We start from the raw sequence: 18965 nt of genomic DNA, 5'->3' as shown, positions 1-18965 counted from the left end.
AGGGTTCTATAGTCATAACATGCCTGCCCATCAGCTGAGAGAACTAATAAAAGCCTTTCTCAGGCAATGCATGATAAAAAAAGGAATTACAGACATTTAATTTGACTTCAGTTCCTAAATATACCAGAAAAATTAATGAGAATCATTTGAAAATATCATACCCACTGCTTCGGTTCAGAGAGTTGCACTTGTGACTGGGATTTCAGCTCATCCTGATAGCAGACAAATTCTTCAGATTTCTGTACAAGTTCATCTGACAGAAGGGAAAAAGCAGAGTTAAGATGTGTTCTTGTCTTTTTTGCCAAACTACACCCATTTTACACACATGCACAATAGTTTATGAAATCCCTTATCTCTTAGTCCCTGCGTCAGCTTTGGGCGATAAAGAAGCTGGAAGAAAATCAATTTGAAATAAGAGCTTGAGGCAAGATCAATGTCCTTATTTCTAACACAGGTCTATGGGGAAAATGGTAGTTTGCTTTTCTTGGTTGTTTTACTTATAATTTCAGTAGAAATTCAGACTGTGAAGAACATGGCACATCTAAAAAGGACTTGATGGAAAAAAGCCAACAAATCAATTAAATCAATTACGAAATACATCCAGCTCAAGAAATCTGTAGGCCTCAAAAGACTAGAGGCTGGGACAGTATACAAGCAAAGCACCACATATGCTGCCCCACGCTTCTGCTCCTCTTGCAGCTGCCAAAGACAGAACGGTGGGATCGAATTAGACCCCCTTAGCTTGAGACAGCACCACCCCCCTCCTATGCTCTTGTTCAATTAGGAATTGTTATACCAGCCATTCCTATGAGCTGTGACAAAAACAAAGCCAAAGAGAAGGCGACCAGTGATACTCAGGCTCCTGAGAACCTGCTCCACCTAAGCTCCATGCTTGCTCACCCAATGGTCCATGTGTTGTAGCTCCATGCTCCACAGATCGCACCAAGAGCTGGCCAATGTCCTGTTTCGGCTGGTCCTTCTCAGCTCTAAGGGCTGCACAGCCACATTGCAGCTCTTGCTCAGACACCGTAAGGCAACTGATCAGATGGTTTTTGTCTTCCACCTCCAGCCTGTGTTCCTGTTCCAGGTCTTTATACTTCACCTCTAGTTCAGTTTGTGCTCTTCTTGCCTCCTCCAGCTGTTCTGAGAGACGCTGCACCTCCTCTTGCAAGCGATGGGAAGACAGCTTCCTCTCAGCTAGTTCCAGCTCCATCTTCTCCCTGAGATCCTGAGACGCTTGTCGCTCCGTATCTAGCACATCCCTCATGGAGCTTAGATCCACTTCCATCTTCTGGCACTGATCTAGGAGTGTCTGTAAAGTGATACAGAAATTAATTTCTCTCTCAGCTAGTTAAATCCCTTGAAAAAGCAAAGTACCTGAACTATATTTTAAGGTTTTCATTCAATCCTTTTAAAATACCTGAGTAGCAGAAGGGAGGAAACAAACATGTCAGAAATTCCAATTTATTAGAAAACAATTGCCCCACTATTTGGAGATTGCAAGAAAGCAATGCTGGGAGAAACAATTGATCATTGTGGTAAAGGTAAGTCTTGATTTAGAGGAGGGGAATTTAGAGGAAAGAAGCAATAGAATGGTGGCCAGGCATTCTCTTTTAGAAGAAAGCAAACATCCCAAGAAGGGGAGGAAGGGCTACAACAAATGAGGAAGAACTCAACAATTGCAGAGTAGAATTAAAAAAGAACAGAACGAAAGTGTGTATGTAAAAGGGGAATGCTGAAATATGAATCTGGTGGTAACAGAGGGCTCCACACAGTACCCACTACTTTAAGGAAGATCTCAGAAGGCCGGTCGACAATGACCAGAGATTAAAGGCGACCACGAGACAGAAACAGACCTTACACTTGCCCAAGCTCCTGTTGTCAAACTTCCTCCTCTTGGAGCTGCGGATGGTCAGCATAGCTAATTTCAGGAGGAGTATGATGAGGAGCTCCTTTTACTTTATGGGTAGGAAGAGAAGCTTCAGCTACATGGCCTCAAGTTTGTACCTATACCAGGTTGCCTTCAGACCACAGAATGTATGAGGGAAGTCAAAGACACCGAGGAGGAGTCAAGGAAGCCAAACAATCATGTCATGAAGATATCCATGCCACCACTCCATGCCACACCCTGCTGAGCAATGCAGTCTCAGTAGTGAGCACAAGTCAGCTCACTGAGGCTCTTTACCTCTTCCTGGTATTAAGAGGACCCACCATTGTGCCTGGCTGGGACACAGAGGAAAAGAAAGTATGTGGGGCACAAGTGTGTAAAAATTATCAAAGTGAGGTTCAGCATTAGACTAGCTGGAGATCATGCAGCCTACAAATATGAGACTGATTCAGTGTAAGTCTCTTCTAAAGGGATGGAGAATTTTCAGAAGTTCAGATATTGGAAAAACTCACCCTCTATCTGCAAACCTACCTTTTAAGAGGTTGTGTACTTAATTCTGTCTCAAGAAGCACATGTATATACAGTCATGTAGCACAGACTGGATCTTGTCCTCTTCAGACTTTGAACTGATGAAGTGGGAGCCAATCCCACTCCACAAATTGTGTCAATCACCATACAAGCAAGTTCTCAGCAAGACATACCAAAGAATATCTGTTTCTGCTCTGATCTGGCCTGGACACTGCAGTCCAGAAACACTGAGGCTTCAGCAGCACCATGTTAGGCACTTCTGCTTTTGGCAAAGGCTTGTGTATTTGGCTTTGAAAGTACAGTCAGCAGGATGGATATGGATAGATGTAGACCCTGTCCACTTGCCCAGGACCTGGATCACTAGAGCTGGCAGCTGCAGCACCCCATTGTCTGGCTGTACCTGCTGTAAGCTGTTGCACACAGACCTGCAGCTCTAACACCTGACCTGAGGGAGGCCCCAGCTGATTTCATGACAGAAAGCTGATGCCAAAAAAAACCTAATCTGGTAACTTCTGAGCTACTGACAAAGGCCCCACCCACCACACACACACAGAGTAAAGCAATAAAAAGCATGACCAGGTACCTGGTTTTGTTTTTCAGCAGTGTGTAACTCCTGCTGCAGCAATTCTACCTCCCGAGTTTGTCCTAACAGAGCTGCTTCCTGCTCCTCAAGCTTCCTCTGGAGTGCACACAGGTTCTGTGAGAGAGACAAGGCTGTTCCATAATTGGGGAGGCTAATGCAAGTTTAGATTCCCAGGTTTCATTGATATACCTCGTTTTTGTAACATGGTTACTTTAATAGCCTGAATTACTTCATTTTTGTTGACACCAATTCTGAAGCCCTGGTGCAGTAGGACGAGCTCCCATTGCTTCATGAATAGGGAACTGGAGCACAATAATTTAATACTTTTTTCAACTGTTCTTCTCTTCAACTGATAGCAAACCAGCAGATTTAAGCTAGGACTCAAAGTCCCAACTAGCATTCCAAAAAACTCCAAACAACCAAAGCATCTTCCTTCTTATCCCTTCTGAGTTACTTTAATGAGAACTGTTCTTTCAGGTTGTCTTCTGGTAAAATTCCTTTTCCTTCCTCCTCCCATGATATGATTATTATATCAAATATACCTGTTGCATCTCTACTTCCAGATCTGACTTGACAACCATCTTGAGCAATTCAGCTTGATGCTGCTTCATGTGCTCTTCCAAGAGAGCTTCCTTCTCCTGAATCACTTCCTGCAGGGAACTCAGCTGAAAACATATGCCACAAAATAAAAACAAACCAACAAGGTTATGGACCTGACAGACACACAGGCTTGCTTTCAACATGCATCAGCATATTGTGTGTGTGATGGAGTTTTCAGCTTGACAATCCTACACATCACCTTGGTCAAATGGTATTTTTACCTGGTGTCTTTATACTACTAATATTTGTATAATAACAGATAGTATTTCAGATCCCAGAAAGTAAAAAGCATAGAATTTCATCTACAAAGATGAAGAATTAGTATATAACTAACAGTTCATAAAACTTCTGGGGTTTTAATTGTATGGGATGCAGTCCAATTCACAGTTCAAAAGCTAAACCTGCAATTCAGAGTATTAACAAAAATCTTGCCATAAATAACTACAATGTAACATTAAAGCTGTTACCTTCTGTGATAAGCAGCTGCCCTGCACACCCACAGCAGAACATAGACAGGCAATGGCAGGCCTGGCAGCTGGAAGAACACTCTACCCCAGCTATTGCAAAACCCATCACAAAACAGCAAGGGCAGACAGGGAAGAACCCAAATTCTGACTCAGAGGAAGGTACACACCCTATCCAGGCCCTTCCAGGAACTGTTTCCCCCCTCCTCAGAGAGCCATCAGTCCCACTGTCCAAGGGTGAAATCCATCTTTACCTGTAGAGCACCTTTTGCACCAAGGGTGGCTCTGGCCTGGGGGTAGAGGATGGGGGGCAGGTGAAGATCATGTGGGGATTGTGATGTTTAGAGGAGGAACCAAAGGCAGTGAAATTGATGGACCTGGGTGATTTGAGGAGGAACAAAACTGAAAAAACTGAGGTAAGGGAATTGAAGACCAGCTGTGTATGTACTGTTCTATTCTATCATACTAGTCTAAGCAGTGAGGTGGGAAACACAGACTGATGAACAGAAAAAAAATTCTGTACCTGTGCTGCATACTTGATTTCAGCATCTTTCAGATTCACTTTGGCTACAGCCAGCTGTTTCTTCAGGTCCTGAACAGTCTCCTCTTGCTCCCTGAGCTGCTCTTTCAGTACTTCCTCTCTGTGCCCTTCACTTGAATTTTCGTTTTTCTGACATTTCAAGAGGAAACAAGTGGGAAAAAGAGAAATAGAGGAAAGTAAACTTATCAGTATTACTGGTTAATAAGTTAAATAAATTAATTAATTTCTAAAAAGACACTAGAATGCTACTGCACTCGACTCCTAATCAGATGCTGATTTTTGCTACATTGCTTCATTTCTTAACTTCACATTTCTTTTGTTTCCTTAAATGAAGTTGTCCTATACTAAGTAACTATTTTCTCTATTTTTGTGTAGACATGCACAAGACACCTTTAATTGGGAAGTGTCAAAGCACTTGTAACAGCTAACAGTCCGTGACTGCTCACTATATAAACTAAGGCAAATTATATTATTAAATACATTATAATACATAATTTATTATATGACTACCCTGATTTGTGAGGCTTTTTAACATCACATCTTTCTCTAATAGCCAAAATAAAAACATTTTAAAATTAGCTATAGAAGAGTATTCTCCATGTGACAAAGGGGTAGACATTCTAGACTATAGAAAATGCTCATGGAAATCTCTTTAGACTACAGGATTAATAGCAATGAACTTACTAGATATCAGCAAAGAGAACAGGCAAACAATTACCAATTCTACTCCACTCTGAAGCACTTTAATCCTCTGCTTATGACCATGAAATGTAAACAACATTTCACATAAAACATGTGCTTAGGCTGTGTCTACTCAGACAACCCAGCACACTACACCTGCACTCTTCTCTCTGTCTCTCAACCACCTGGGTGAAGGCAGGCCCCTGAACCCACAGCTGTGCTTCACACCTGGGTCAGGGCAGGTCCCTCACACCACCCATCACTGAGCAGACAAACCCATTCCACATTCTCATCTCAGCACTTCCAGCTACTGTGAGCACTCAGTGCTGGGTATTTTGTACTGAATATATAGAAAAAGCATCTCTTTTATTTGTGACAGGTATTTGGTCAAATACCACCAATAACACAGGAATTCTACAGAGTATTTATGTCCTTAAACCCATCCTGAAAAAATGATGAAGGCTTTTAGAAGTACTTATGAATCAGTGTAATAAGAATAAGATGCTACTGTTTCTCAAAAGATGTTTCACCTACAGAGAAGGTCTTTGGCAGGAAGTAGAACAGACAGACAAGGAAGCTTCAAGTGTGCTTAAGTTTAGAAATAGAACAGGACAGAAAAATAAAGACCAGAAATGCAGGAAGCTCTAAGAAGCCGGGGATATACATAACTTATAAGACTGGGGCAGAGGAGTTGCTGGGGGGAAGACGGGTGGACTAGTTTGCTTACTTGTAATTAGCTCTCAGGATTGATATTTACAGTCGGATTTGGAAAAGCCTCTTACACTGGCCATTACACAGATTGCCACAATTAAGAACAGTAGCACAGCCATAAAGTTCCCAGAGCTCAAGCTTTTAAATATTATGTTTTTACATAATGTGTAAGCTCTTATATCTGAACATAATTTATCTTTACCCACTCTAAAAGTTTGAGAGGAGCCTCAATTATTCTGTATACAAATACTATCTGATAGAAAGAGATAAGCTGATATTTCCATTCTTCTCAAAATAAAGCACTCTGCTAAAAGCCCAGGAAGCAACAGTACTAATTAGATATTCAAAATACAGCCTTCCCATAGGGCCCACATCATAGAGAGGAAAAAAACCCAGCCCTTTGCTAATGTTCAATACTTCAGCACAACATGCAACCCTAACCTAGAATTTTCACCTTCAAATGGCAGTGTAACTGTCTAGGAGATACCCCCATTACTCAAGACAGCATCTACTTGGAGAAATAAGTGTAAATAAAGTACTTTGTAGCTTCTCAGTAGGTCTAACCTTGCAAGAAAGAAGTTAGTGGTTTCTGGGTCAAATACATAACATTGCAGATAACTGCCCTAACATGATTTCACTCAAACTATGTTCTAACCCAAACCAAATAAGGCAGTGGTCCATACCATGTCCACTGGAGACTGTCTCAAGCCCTCATTCCTCTAATTAGTAGGCCATTTTTCTTAATGACTAATTTACATTCATCCATTCACCTGCATTATCCTTTAACAGTTCTCCCACCTTCTTAGTGCTCACCTTCCTCGTACAACTGTAGAAAAAAAAAGACATTTCCTCTCTGACTTTGCTTGACTAAATAACCAAGCTATTTGAGTGTCTCCCAAGTGCAGCTACTAACATGATGGGACAACAGAAAGCCTCTTGCTGCTCTCAGAATTTCTCTTTCCCGATTCCAAGTGAGCAGAACATGACAACACTCCACACAAGGCCTTGCCACTCTCAGTAGAATAGCTAGAACGGTATGCAAAAAAGATAAGGCGTCTTTTTCAAATCTATGTTGCACCAATTAACTGATGATAAGCTTTCTCTCATTTTGCCTTTTTCAACTGATAAATTTGAATTTTGAAGCAAGAACACTCACCAGTCTTCAACAGCAAGTCTACACAAACTCATGTAACAGCACATGACTGTTACACACACATGCTGCATATAGGTAAGCTAAAAAGAGCCTCAGCACCAGCACAGCCATGTCAATTAACGCAGCTAAACAGCCTCCATGGTCTCCACTGGCCTCTGCAGCCAGGGAATATTGTCCATGACCTTGCAGTATACAGTGTCATGACACCAGAAATGCTCGATCGTGCACTTGTTAAATTTTATTTTATTTTTCTATTAGCTCAATCCTTGAGATCATCCAATTCTTCATGTATGAAACCAGATGGTGCTTTGCATTGAGAAGGATTCTCAAGTTGGTATTGGGAATTACAGAAGCACATTTCTATGATTTTATGATGCTCCTAATCAAAAATAGTCAGCACAAGTCACAGAACCAATCTTTGCTTTGTTAGTAGTCACCTCTCATCTGACAGCTCTCACATGCACCTTTTATTGTTTCCTATAATATTTTAATATTTTTTTCAATGTCTGAAATAACCTTTATGTTCTCTGGTTTAATGAACAGAATCTGATGTCTGGAAACCATTTTGGACTTATATCCCATCTCCCTTGTGTAATATTACCAACTTTTTAAAACATTGTTCTGCTAATCACATAGTTAAGTTTTCAAAAATTACCAGCTCGAATGGGAGCTTCTGGTAAGTAGCTAACAGCCTCTTTAATGTCTTCATAGAGGATACTTTCCCCTCAGTTTTTACCTAGTGTTACACAATTATGGTTTGTCAACCATAAAACTTTATGATGGCTCAGGAAGCTACATGACTGGAAGAAATATATATTTATTTTTTTATATATTTAAGTTGCTGCCTTCCAGTTTCAATGACCTCCTTACCTCTTTGCTCTTGTACTCCAGCCAACTTTTGCTGTACTGACATAACAGGTAACATTTTGAAACTCAAAGCTCAGACAGACACACAGTTTCTACAGGAAAGACCTTGGCTACAATGGATTACCAAAGTTATGCAAAGGGAAACTAGCCTCTGCCCTTGAGGAGATCAAGCTGAGCAGTCCAAGGGTATCTGCAGTACAAGGAGCTAGACAGACAGGCTTCCTACAGCACAGGCATAGACATCCTTGCTGGAACTGTGAACATCCTGCTAATAAGACAAATAGGCCCTGCTGGCTCACTGTGACCTGAAACATCAGGCAGTACCAGGTTACCAATAGAAGCCACATCTTTTAAGAAGCCCCGTTCTCCCAACCTTGGGATACGCCAGCTCTTCTGCTAAGGTCTGTGTAGGCAGTGGTGATCCTTTCTCTGTCAGCTCCTCGATGCGTTTGTTCAGAGAGGCCAGTTTGGCTTTGGCTTGAAGTTTAAGCTTCATCAGCTTCGCATCTGCAGCCTCTCGCTCTTTCTGTAAGAGAAGGACACAAACTGACTGCACCTCAGGCTCCAGTGCTGTTACCCAAGAAGCATCACTTTGAAAAGCTACACAGCTTGTCAGTCTGCCATACTCTGTTTAACCCTGCCTCCCCAGTAACAGCACTATTAAAAACACATCTGCAAAACAATTTGTTCTGAAACATTACACATACCAAAATTGTAGCTTCTACCCCAGCACTTCCTTTCAAGGGACAGAGCACTCAGGGACTTCACCCAGCAGTGAATACAAACTCAGTTTGACTTCCTCTGCTATATGCAGTCCCTCAGAACTATCTCAAGTAACCGCACTACCACCATACCACAGGGTAGGCAACACAAACCTTTGGGAATGTGCCATAAAACCACTGGACTAGTGGATGAGTGCAGCACAGGCTACTCTGTATCAAACACCCTGAAGCAGGGAAAGAACAACCTCACACAAGGTGTCAGTATTTATTAGAGCCCCTGGGAATCTGCATGGACCTCAAAGAGCTCTGAGACAAAATGCTGTGTAACTTGGATGTAACTTATCTACTCTAGACTAAATTAACCCAATCAAACTAACAGAAGATATCCTGCATCTCTTGGATTAGGGTCCATTCTTCAAATTCCAATAATTCCCTGGAACTGATGCCATTCATCATGCAGGTATCTCATGTTCAAAAAAAACCAGAGACTGGCTTGCACAGAAAACTGCAGCAGCATTTTATTCTCAGTCCCCAGAGAAAGAAATGGTACCTTGAGTACAGCTTCTTTTTCCTGGAGCAGAGCATCCTTTTCTCGAATCAAATCTTTCAGCTGAACAACTAGCTTTTCTGTTTGGGCTAGGCGCTCCAACAGCTCCTCAGGTGCCTCCTCCATGCTCTCTGCTTCTGACTCCAAAGCTTGTACCTGAAACAACAAAATTAGTGTTCTGAAGGAAAAAATTATAAACAGCCGGCAGCGGAGCATCCGCACGGTATCTTCAGCTCCACTCCTAAATGCTGCATTCTGCCCCCTGCAGGCATTTCATGGAGCCTGCAGAAATATACAGTTAGATGAAACCAGGAGGAAAGCTCAGAGAACTCATAAGCCAATACACAAAAACAAAGAGTACCTTGCTGACCCCCACATGAACAAATCTAAAACGAGAGACATCCTCACACACTATCCACTGTCTCAATACCAAAGGGCAGCACAGAGATGAAGCCTCCCACTCTCACCCAACCACACAGAGCTTCCCTTTCTGCTACACACAATCACTAGTACTCTTAAAAGTCTTTCTTCACCCTAATTCCAGTTTGTTTCCTAGGATCACCTTGAGATGTGGAAACTGAAGAGATTATGGTCTGCCCAACAGAAATGCTGACTTAAGAGGTGAGGAGTAGGAGAAAAGCAGAGCGGAATGACAGTTCAGTCTAGTGCTCAGCAAGGAAGAAGCAGGAGACAGTTCTCACTGCAGTATAAGGAACCACAGCCCCCAAACTAATTGTCAGTAAGGTTTGAAAGTCTTTAGATAACACTGTACTTACAGCAATAGATGGTTCAGTAACTGCATCTCCATCCTCCCCAGACAGTTCTTGTAAAACAGTACTTGCTAAACCTGACAAACGGCTCAGCATCTTGAGCCTAAAACAAAACCAAGAGTCAAAATACAGTTCCACAGTCAAAACTGCTGTGAAGAATAAGCTCCGTCACACTGATCTGTAACGTTACAACAGTTGATGACCAGGCTTGCAGGGAATTTGTCTCCTTTGCCAAGAGAGACAAGTCAAAGTAAAACCTCAGGAAAAAAAAAATGGTCACATTAACAGGAGCAGCCAGACCCTCTAAACATTAAAGCAGAGGATGTGCTGGTGTCAAGACAGACAAAGATTCCTTCACTGCTCTACGTGTAAATACATTTTTATACCAGATGCCAAGTCATCCTCATAGTTCACTCTTGATCTTTCTTAACAATGACATTATAGAATGTCTTGGGGTAACCTTATGATGTGTATCCCATATCGCTGCCTATGCCCAGAAATTAATTTGTGTGTCTTTCTATGCCTCTAAACTGAGCCTGAGAGGGGGAAGGAAAAAACTGAGCAAAACCTTTTCAGGGCAGTTTGCAGCTTGTTCAAGGTCACACAGAGATAGCAGGTTTTTTTTTCCCCAGCTGCAGCAGGGGAGCGAGAAAGCACCTGGCTTGCTGCTTTCCAGTCAGCTTTTGCCCAGTCGTTTCAGTTTCTTGTTCTCCGGAGAGAGAGAGACTGAGAGTTGGACTTTGCTTTTCGTTCTCTGGAATTCCGGATTTTCTCCCTTTTCTACTGGACTGCTTTCAACCTCAGAGCACATCGGGAGGACTTTCCATCGGGCACAGAGGGCCTAGCCCTGGCCCAAGCCCCAGCTCCGAGGAGACCAAAGGGAGGACTCTTAACACTTTCCCAGGTTTTTCCTCCACAGCGAAACATTTTATTATTTAGCCTTATTTTCCTTTTCCTGTGTGTTTGGTAAATAAGTAGTTTTATCTCCTTCACTTTCCTTCGAGGAAAATTTATTTTTTCCCCGAACCTGGGGGGGAAGGGGTGGTTGTGCCTTCTCTCAAAGGATATATTTCTAAATTTGGCCAAACCGGAACACAGAACCATGATCTGTTCAGTTTACTGAAAAGAAGGGTGATTGTTAAATGAAGTAATTTCTCTACAGGCCAAACATGGCCCGTAACATAAAATCAGCTTTCTGCTAATAAGTAGTGGAAATAATGGACTGAGCCTTGAAGTTTGCTAAAAGATGCAAGTGTGTCGCATTAGAGAGATGATGAGATCTCCGCATGTCACATACAGGACGGGACAGGACCTTGACATAGGGGAATAATCTGGAGAGGACATATATTCTCTGGCTCCTGCTTAGCATACCTTTTTTCCTTTCCTTGAAATTCAGGAGCCAAACTAATCCAGCAAGTGGAAATGAAGAGCCAAAAAACACGCAACAGCACCAGCAAGCAACATATAACTCGTCATTTCGGGGAGAGCAGCAAATTAAATTCTCCATTATTAACTAAGACAATGGGATGCACTCCATGTCAGTAAATTCATCAAATTTGAATGAGCCTGTGATAAGCCAAAGTATAGAGTTGCCAACCAGGATATCAACAGGCTGGAGAAATAGATGGATAGAAACATCGTGAAGCTCACGAAAGGCAGAAGCCTATGCCTGGGATGGGAAAAGCATGAGTGGTACAGGCTAAGGAGCAACTGGCTGTACAACTGTGATGCAGAAGACAAGCTTGAAGTGTACGGTGGCCAAGCTTGGCACAAGCCACCAGTGCACTCACAGCAAAGGTCAGGTGTATACTGAGCTGTATTGGTAGGACTGCAGGCAGCAATTATTCCTTCCTCTCTATTCACACCTATAAGACTTCATTTGAAGTAGAGTGCCCACTTCCAAAATACTGAATCAAGTACAGCAGACAGCCCACAGGATGACTGGGGTTTGGGCTACAAGACATAGAGAGAGTATAAGAATGCTGGGCTTGTTCAGCCCTGAGAACAGCAGGTGAAGAGTGGGATACAATTGCCGTCCTCCCTACAACCACTTATAAGGGAGCTAAAGACAAAGCCACACTCCTCTTACGAGGTCCACATCAGATGGACATGAGGCAGAGGACACAAGTCGTAGCACAAGCAATTTCAATCAGGGAAAAAAATGCACAGGGAAGATGTTAAAATACTGTATTAGGCTCATAGCAACCTGATCTGATTTTTGATGTTAGACAAGCTAAGAGCAAAGTATTTGACCAATTGAACTCCCAAAAATCCCTTAAGAACCACAGAATCATCATTCTAGTATTCTATAAAAAGAGGTCACATGGGACATTTGACAACTCTGAACAGAAAGGCCACAGAACGGTCCATGCCTGTAAGTGGCAAAACCATTTGAACAATTACAGAAGCTCCAGTAGTGCAAGCTGAAACTAGGCAAACTCTCATTAGCTATAAGATCAAGTTCACGTTATTAAAATTATCTCCATCAAATGGAATCTTTTAATATGACAAGATGTCTCTGCCTCACTAAAAGTAGGCTTCTGAAGCTGGTTACACAGATTCCTGACCTCCTTTGTCTTACTAAGGAAATCTTTGGTCTTAGATCACCACTTAAATGTGTGAAAATATTGACACTGGAGCGGAGCAGTGCACTATTTTTCTGCAGCAGCCACCTGATTTTGCAGAAGTAGAAAACATGACAATACACATCAGAGCCTCAATAGCAGAAAACAGCATGTGTACACTCACCTGTTTTGTGCTTGAAGGAGCTCATGGGTTCTGCTGATTCAGTAGTAAGGCTTCCAAGGTAGAGCAGTCACAAACAGGTCTTTCATGCCACTCCTTTTTATCTCTTGAGTACTGACAGGTTGCATGAACCAAGACTTTTGATGGAGAGAGAAGTGAAAAAGAACAAAAAGGGAAGAGGAAAATAAATTATCCAATAGTAAAGAAATAAGCCCATCCTTCATCCTACACGGTACACTCCAGGATTGTTCGTGAGTCACTTGCAATAAGTAAAAAAAGTGAAAAGTCTGCTCTGTTTGGGAACATGGATTTGCAGATATGCCCTGGTTTCTCACACTGCATAGCATGAGCTTAGTCTCTTCAGTCGATGGAATAAAACGCTCGAGCGGCAGTCGGTGTAGCAAAAAGACACGCAGCAAGAAGCCAGGCCTCAGATAGGTTCCTGCAAAGAACTCAAGGGGATGCAACTCCTCCAGAAACACAGTCAGAATGCCAGGATTTTTCACATTCTGCAACAACACAACAGTCAATGAAACAAGTCCTGGTGCTTTGCTCACTTCTCAGCTGGTTCTGGGGGAGACTGAGGCATAGAATTCCAGAATAGTACAGCTTTACAGCTCCTGCTAGGGAGATTTCCTAGTTGACGACCTCAACTGCTTACCAAGGTGGTAATATGAGATACTCACTTAGAGACCTGGAATGTCTGGAGTCCATTATAAGAATAATAAAGTATTTATAGTTTTGCAAACCATCACTCCCATGATGCCCCAATGAGGAACCAAACCTGCTGTCTTGGCAGCGGTGCATTTTAGAAAACAGCCATCCAAATGCAAGAATGCCTCTTTCTAACTGTCTCCAATACTTGAAGAAGATGGATCTGATCTTCCAGCTGAGCATTAGGCCACAGCTTCTAAAGTCACAAATGCATAATATGTGGCTGGGACCAAAAGAACCAATAGATGAATTATTAGAAGAGGTATTAGAAATGTGAAAAATATTCAGAATCTAGGCATCTACATGGGCCTCAGAACATATCTGCATGCTACAGGTATTAACAGTTTCAAGCATGCATACCTGGATTGAGAAAATATTCTTTGGCCTTTGCCCAGGTTGGCCACATTACCCTGATACTGCACGCAAGCTGGGTTTGGCTCACAGTTGGCCTTCCCAAAATGCAAACAGAGGAACCGTCTGCAGTTATTTGCACTGATGTGGACTTCAATAACCTGAACTCAAGTCTAAGAGATTCATGTCTTTTGAATTTACTTTTAATTTATATTCTCAGGTCAGCTGAATATGGCAAGGCATGTGAATGGGGAACAAAAAGTGATTCTACAACTCTATAAACAGCAACACGTTTGCTGTCTATGTAGAGGAAAGAGGGAAAACATGGGCCTAGGTGGGCCACTGCTCTGGACAGCATCCCTCAGAACACATCCCTGTAAAGCAGCACCGCGGAGAGAGGCTGGGAATTGCAGCAGACAACTGACCTAAGTCATCAATGCACCCTCATGACAAAGGCCAGCAGCATCCTGGGCTACATTAGGAGCATTGTCAGGAGAAAGGTGATCCTTCCTCTCTACTGGGTGCTAGTGAGGCCATGTCTGGAGTAATGCGTTCAGTTCTGGGCTCCCCAGAATAAGAGGAAGGAACTTGTTGGAGAAAATTCAGTGAGGGACAACAAATAAAAGGCTCAAGGAGAATCTTATCACAGAACCACAGACTAGCTGAAGTTAGGGGGTCATCTGATCTAAGCTCCCTGCTCAAACAGGCCATCCAGAGCCAGGAGCCCAGGATCACTGTGCAGGCAGCTTCTGAATATCTCCAAGGATAGAGGCTTCACAACCTCCCTGGACAACCTGTGCCATTGCTCAGTAACCCACACAGTGAAAAAGCACTTCCTGATGATCGAGGTAATCTCCTCTGTCTCAGTTCATGCTCACAGCCACTCATCCTGTCACCAGACACCACTGTAAAGAGCCTGGCTCTGCTTTCTTTGAACTATCCCTGAGAACAAATCCAGGAACAAGCATAACATGGCTTTAAATGCTGACCCAAAGCCAACAGTCTGAACAGAGGGTGGTGGCTGTCCTGTTCGTTAGCTTCAAGGACTTGTGGCAGGAATATCCTGGTGTTACACAATGCCAGCCAGTTTCTTTCCCCACAAACACAAAAGGACAGTTATTCCGTGTTCCACTGCCTCACCCCAATAAAGCAAACAGTGCAGCTCTCAGAGGTAAGACTGCTGCTCTCCCAGACTCACACTGGCATATGGATTCCCATCTCTAATGAGCAGCAGAACACAAGGATTCTCGCTGTGCTCAGGCTGTGAGGCAGGATCCTCTACATTCTAGCTGTAGCGGAAAATAATTTTGATCAGCATTCCTATGACTAATGAACTTTTGCTGGGAAGACTTTACTTTGATCACTGGGACTACCAGCAGTGATGTGGAGGAGGCTCCTTTCCTCTGAAATACACATCCCTGACTCAAACAGCCTAAGCCCGCTGCTAGTCTGCAGTGAGCAGGGCGTAAATCCAGGCATTTCTATCCCTAGGTATCAGTCATAGCAAAGAAAGAACTGATAGTGTTTTTCCCTAATTTATTCTATTATAAGTTTATTATACATAAACGAAGTTAATTCCTTGCATTTCCCTTCGTTTAAAACCAAACTCACATTAAAGGCACTGCTGCTGTACACAAGCCCTGGGCCAAACTTTTCATGCTGTGCAGAGGGGTTCCAAGAGAAACAAGGAGCGACAGGGAGCACTGGAGCGCCGTGCTGAGTTCCGGGAGCGGCGGCTCCTGCCGCCACAGGGGTGACGGGCAGCGCCGATGGGCCCCAGCAGCCCCGCAGATTGACCGGACCGTACGCCTCCGGCGGGCCCCGCGGAGCGCGAACCTCCCCCGGCCGGACTGCGCTCCCGCTACCTGGGGGCACCGCCGGCAGCGGGGAAGGGGGCTGGGCCGGGCCGCAAAGCCCGGAGCGAGAGGAGAAGCCCGCCCCGGCCCATTGCCCCTTACGGCCCGGGCCCCAGGGAGCTGCGAACCCGTTCCGGCCCCGCATGGCCACGAAAGGAGCCCAGCCGGCGACCGCCGCCGAGCCGGGCGGCAGAATCCTCGGACCGCACATGGCGGCCGGACAGCACCGAGGGCGGGGGGAGGCACTGACCTGAAGCACGGCGGAGGGGATCAGCACCGAGGGGCGGCTCTAACCTGCCGACGAGCTCCCGCCGACGCCGCTGCCACCAAACCGCTCCCAGCGCGCCACCTCAGCACCGGAACGCGGCGCCGCCGCTTCCGCCTCCGGCGGGGCCCCGCCCCCCGGCCGGAGAAGAACCAACCAGCTACGGGGGTTGAAAGATAGACGGGACTGCCAGGTAATCGCGACGGAGCAGCCGCCTTGGCGCCATGGTTGTCCTACAACATGGCACAAAGTCACCAATCCCGAGGACGCTTTGCGCTCCCGCCCAATAACAAGGCAGCGACCAATCAGCTGCGGCGTTTCGGGCCGGGCCGGGGGTGTTGGTGAGACAGAGGCTCGGACTGGGCGGTGGGCGGTGGGCGCCGGGGCCGGGGCCGGGGCCGGGGCCGGGGCCGGGGCCGGGGCCGGGGCCGGGGCCGGGGCCGACTCAGCCTCCCGCTTAGTCACTGCCGGGCAGAGCCCGAAGTGGTGCCCAGTGGTTTGGTCGGAACGTCCCTTTAAGGATGATCCAGTCCCACCCCCTTGCCATAGGCACCTCCCACTAGGCCGGGTTGCTCCAACCCCCGTTCAACCCGGCCGTGAGAGCTTCCGGAGATGTCCAATCCGAGCCTGCCCTTGTGCACATGGGCACTGTTGTCCCTTGCTCTGGCGCAGCTCTTGGCATAAAAATATTTTTCTGTCTTTCTTCTAAGCTCCCTCTACATGCTGATAGGCTGCAATAAAGTCTCTCTGGAGCCTTCTCCGGGCTGAACAGCCCCAGCTGTCCCAACCTGTCTCCAGAGCAGGGGGGCTCCAGCCCCTGGAGCATCTCCGTAGCCTTCCCTGGACCCGCTTCGGCAGCTCCAAATCTGTCTTGTTCTGAGGGCTCCAGGACTGGAGGCAGCTGTATAAGTGGGGTCTCACCTGAGTGGGCAGAGGGGCAGAATTCTCCCACTTACCTGCTGCCCATGCTGCTGGGGATGTGCACACTGCCAGTCCCTGTCCAGTTTTTTGTATTTCTCAGAACTCTTGATCCATTTGTGAAAAACGAGGTTCACTCTCCTGTGAGAATTTAAAGGGTTTAATATAAAGACAATAAGAGACACATAAAATAAAGCAAAGAGGTAACGGCCTTGGTGCTCTGCCAAGAGCACACCTGATGCTCGAGGTGAGTCCTTCTTATATCATTTTTACTGTCTGTTCTCTATTCATATTCAAACTTTTCCAGGAGCTGTTCTGCATGGCCACTCCTTGATTCCGCCTTTTTAGAGCATGCGTATTGTTCTGCCTTGCGGTTTTATTTCTTTTGATTCTTGGAGTTGGGCTCGCTAGGTGAGAGTTGATAATAGGGTGGATCTCTTAATTCTCCAATCAGGGCTGATTGCAGCTTTGGGCCTCTTTGTCTCTCCGGGCAGCGGTGATAGCGGCTCCGGGCTCTTCTGGCCCCCCTTTCTCCGGGCAGAGCAGCCTTTGGGCCCTTTTGTTCTCTGGACAAAGTGTTGATTAGCAGCTTCTTGGGCCTCATCCTCTGTTCCATTGGAGGTTATCTTACTTGCTCACACTTGCTAACGTTCTTGCTAATAAGAAAGAAAACTACATCCACACAGCAAAAGCATTTCTAACATTATATAATATCTACTTTAATACTTGTGAGAAGCCAATATTACAATATATGTTTATAACACATTCACTTCCTGGTCTGTACTGGCACCAGAGGTTGCCCCCAGCCAGGTGTAGGGCGAGATTTCAGGAAGCCTGCGCAGCGCAGTTTCCTTGCCTCCTGCCCACCCTCATTGTGCACTCAGATGCACTGTATTCCTATTTCTAATGGCACCATATAGTGCTGTCCTGGTATGGCCATGGGCTCTGTCCCAAGTTCACAGGGCCTCCGGACCAAGGCTTGCCAGGCCTGCTCTGAATTTTTCATGCCCTGCCTGCAGCTTTGTTCACTATGTTCACTTTAGCTGTGAGAGCAATTTCTTCAGGTATCTATGGCTAATTTATTTTACTTATCTATCTTTGTGTGGTACAACCATGGGCTTATATTCGTAGTAATAGCAAGCAGTTTATCTACGTAGAATGAGATATTTACAACTCTAACACATACCTATATGAGTCTAAGTGGAAGGAAAGAGAAGTAAGGAAGAAAAAAAAGAAAAAGAAGAGAGGATGAGGAAACCGTTAACAAGAACATCACATTTCTTCCAGTGTAGAACTCCAGATGCTGACAACTTCCCATGACTCTCTCCTCCCCCTCTGCAAACATCCAAGTGAACCACAGATCTTAAGATCCAGAGGAGCAGTAGGCAGGTCGATGTAACACCAGAAAAAACACAGAAACAAAGTGCATGTGTTGCAATTTTAATTGGATTGTTGCTATTAGTGCGGCTTTTTTCTTGTATATAAATACTTGACCTACATTATTTTTCTTTGCTTTTCTGTAATTAGATGTAGATTAATTATGACTCTCAAATTAGACTGTTAAAATTTATTTTATACTAAAAATAAGTTGTGGCTTTAAATGTGTATGTAAAGTTGTGTGACTGATACTCTATAGGGAAGGGATAGGGCCTCCAGAAGGATCTGGACAGGCTAGAGAGAAGGGCCCATGCCAGCCTCATGAAGTTCGGCAAGGCCAAGTGCAATCCCAAACATCGGTACAGGCTGGGTGACGAGTGAATCAAGAGCAGTCCTGTGGAGAAGGACTTGGGGGTCTTGGGGAACGAAAAACTGAGTATGGGCCAACAATGTGCGCTCACAGCCGACTATAGCCTGGGCTCCATCAGAAGGAACATAGCCAGCAAGGGAGCCTAGCCTCCACTTTACCTGCTTTAGGGGGAGGTGTTTCTGCCCACCGCAAGGGGTGTAATTAGATGATCTTTAAGGACTTTTGCAACCCAAACCATTCTGTGATTCTGTGAAGGTCCATCAGTGGGAAACACACACAATGTCTGGGCTTAGATATCCAACCTACCCAGCAGC

General features: G+C 44.8%; 1 protein-coding gene across 3 annotated transcripts in view; it reads right to left on the bottom strand.

Moving 5' to 3' along the window:
* GOLGB1 (golgin B1) overlaps positions 1-16084 on the bottom strand; it is a 41136-nt gene extending 25052 nt beyond the window's left edge. For 2 of the 3 annotated variants that reach the window (XM_069033174.1, XM_069033192.1), the window contains exons 1-10: positions 15972-16084; positions 12804-12937; positions 10062-10158; positions 9289-9441; positions 8390-8542; positions 4587-4733; positions 3542-3664; positions 3000-3113; positions 901-1312; positions 162-253 (exon numbers count right to left, since the gene is read on the bottom strand). In XM_069033174.1, coding sequence (XP_068889275.1) covers positions 162-253; positions 901-1312; positions 3000-3113; positions 3542-3664; positions 4587-4733; positions 8390-8542; positions 9289-9441; positions 10062-10151 — 1284 coding nt within the window. In that variant the 5' untranslated portion in view covers positions 10152-10158; positions 12804-12937; positions 15972-16084. The remainder of the gene's footprint in view (positions 1-161; positions 254-900; positions 1313-2999; positions 3114-3541; positions 3665-4586; positions 4734-8389; positions 8543-9288; positions 9442-10061; positions 10159-12803; positions 12938-15971) is intronic. The other variant, XM_069033184.1, reaches the window with a different exon arrangement.
* Positions 16085-18965: the final 2881 nt, after the last annotated feature.

This window comes from Aphelocoma coerulescens, chromosome 1A (genome assembly GCF_041296385.1).
Source record: "Aphelocoma coerulescens isolate FSJ_1873_10779 chromosome 1A, UR_Acoe_1.0, whole genome shotgun sequence".
Classification (NCBI taxonomy): domain Eukaryota; kingdom Metazoa; phylum Chordata; class Aves; order Passeriformes; family Corvidae; genus Aphelocoma; species Aphelocoma coerulescens.
The sequence above is the reverse complement of the archived record's forward strand: the minus strand, read 5'-3'. Positions and strand labels throughout refer to the sequence as shown.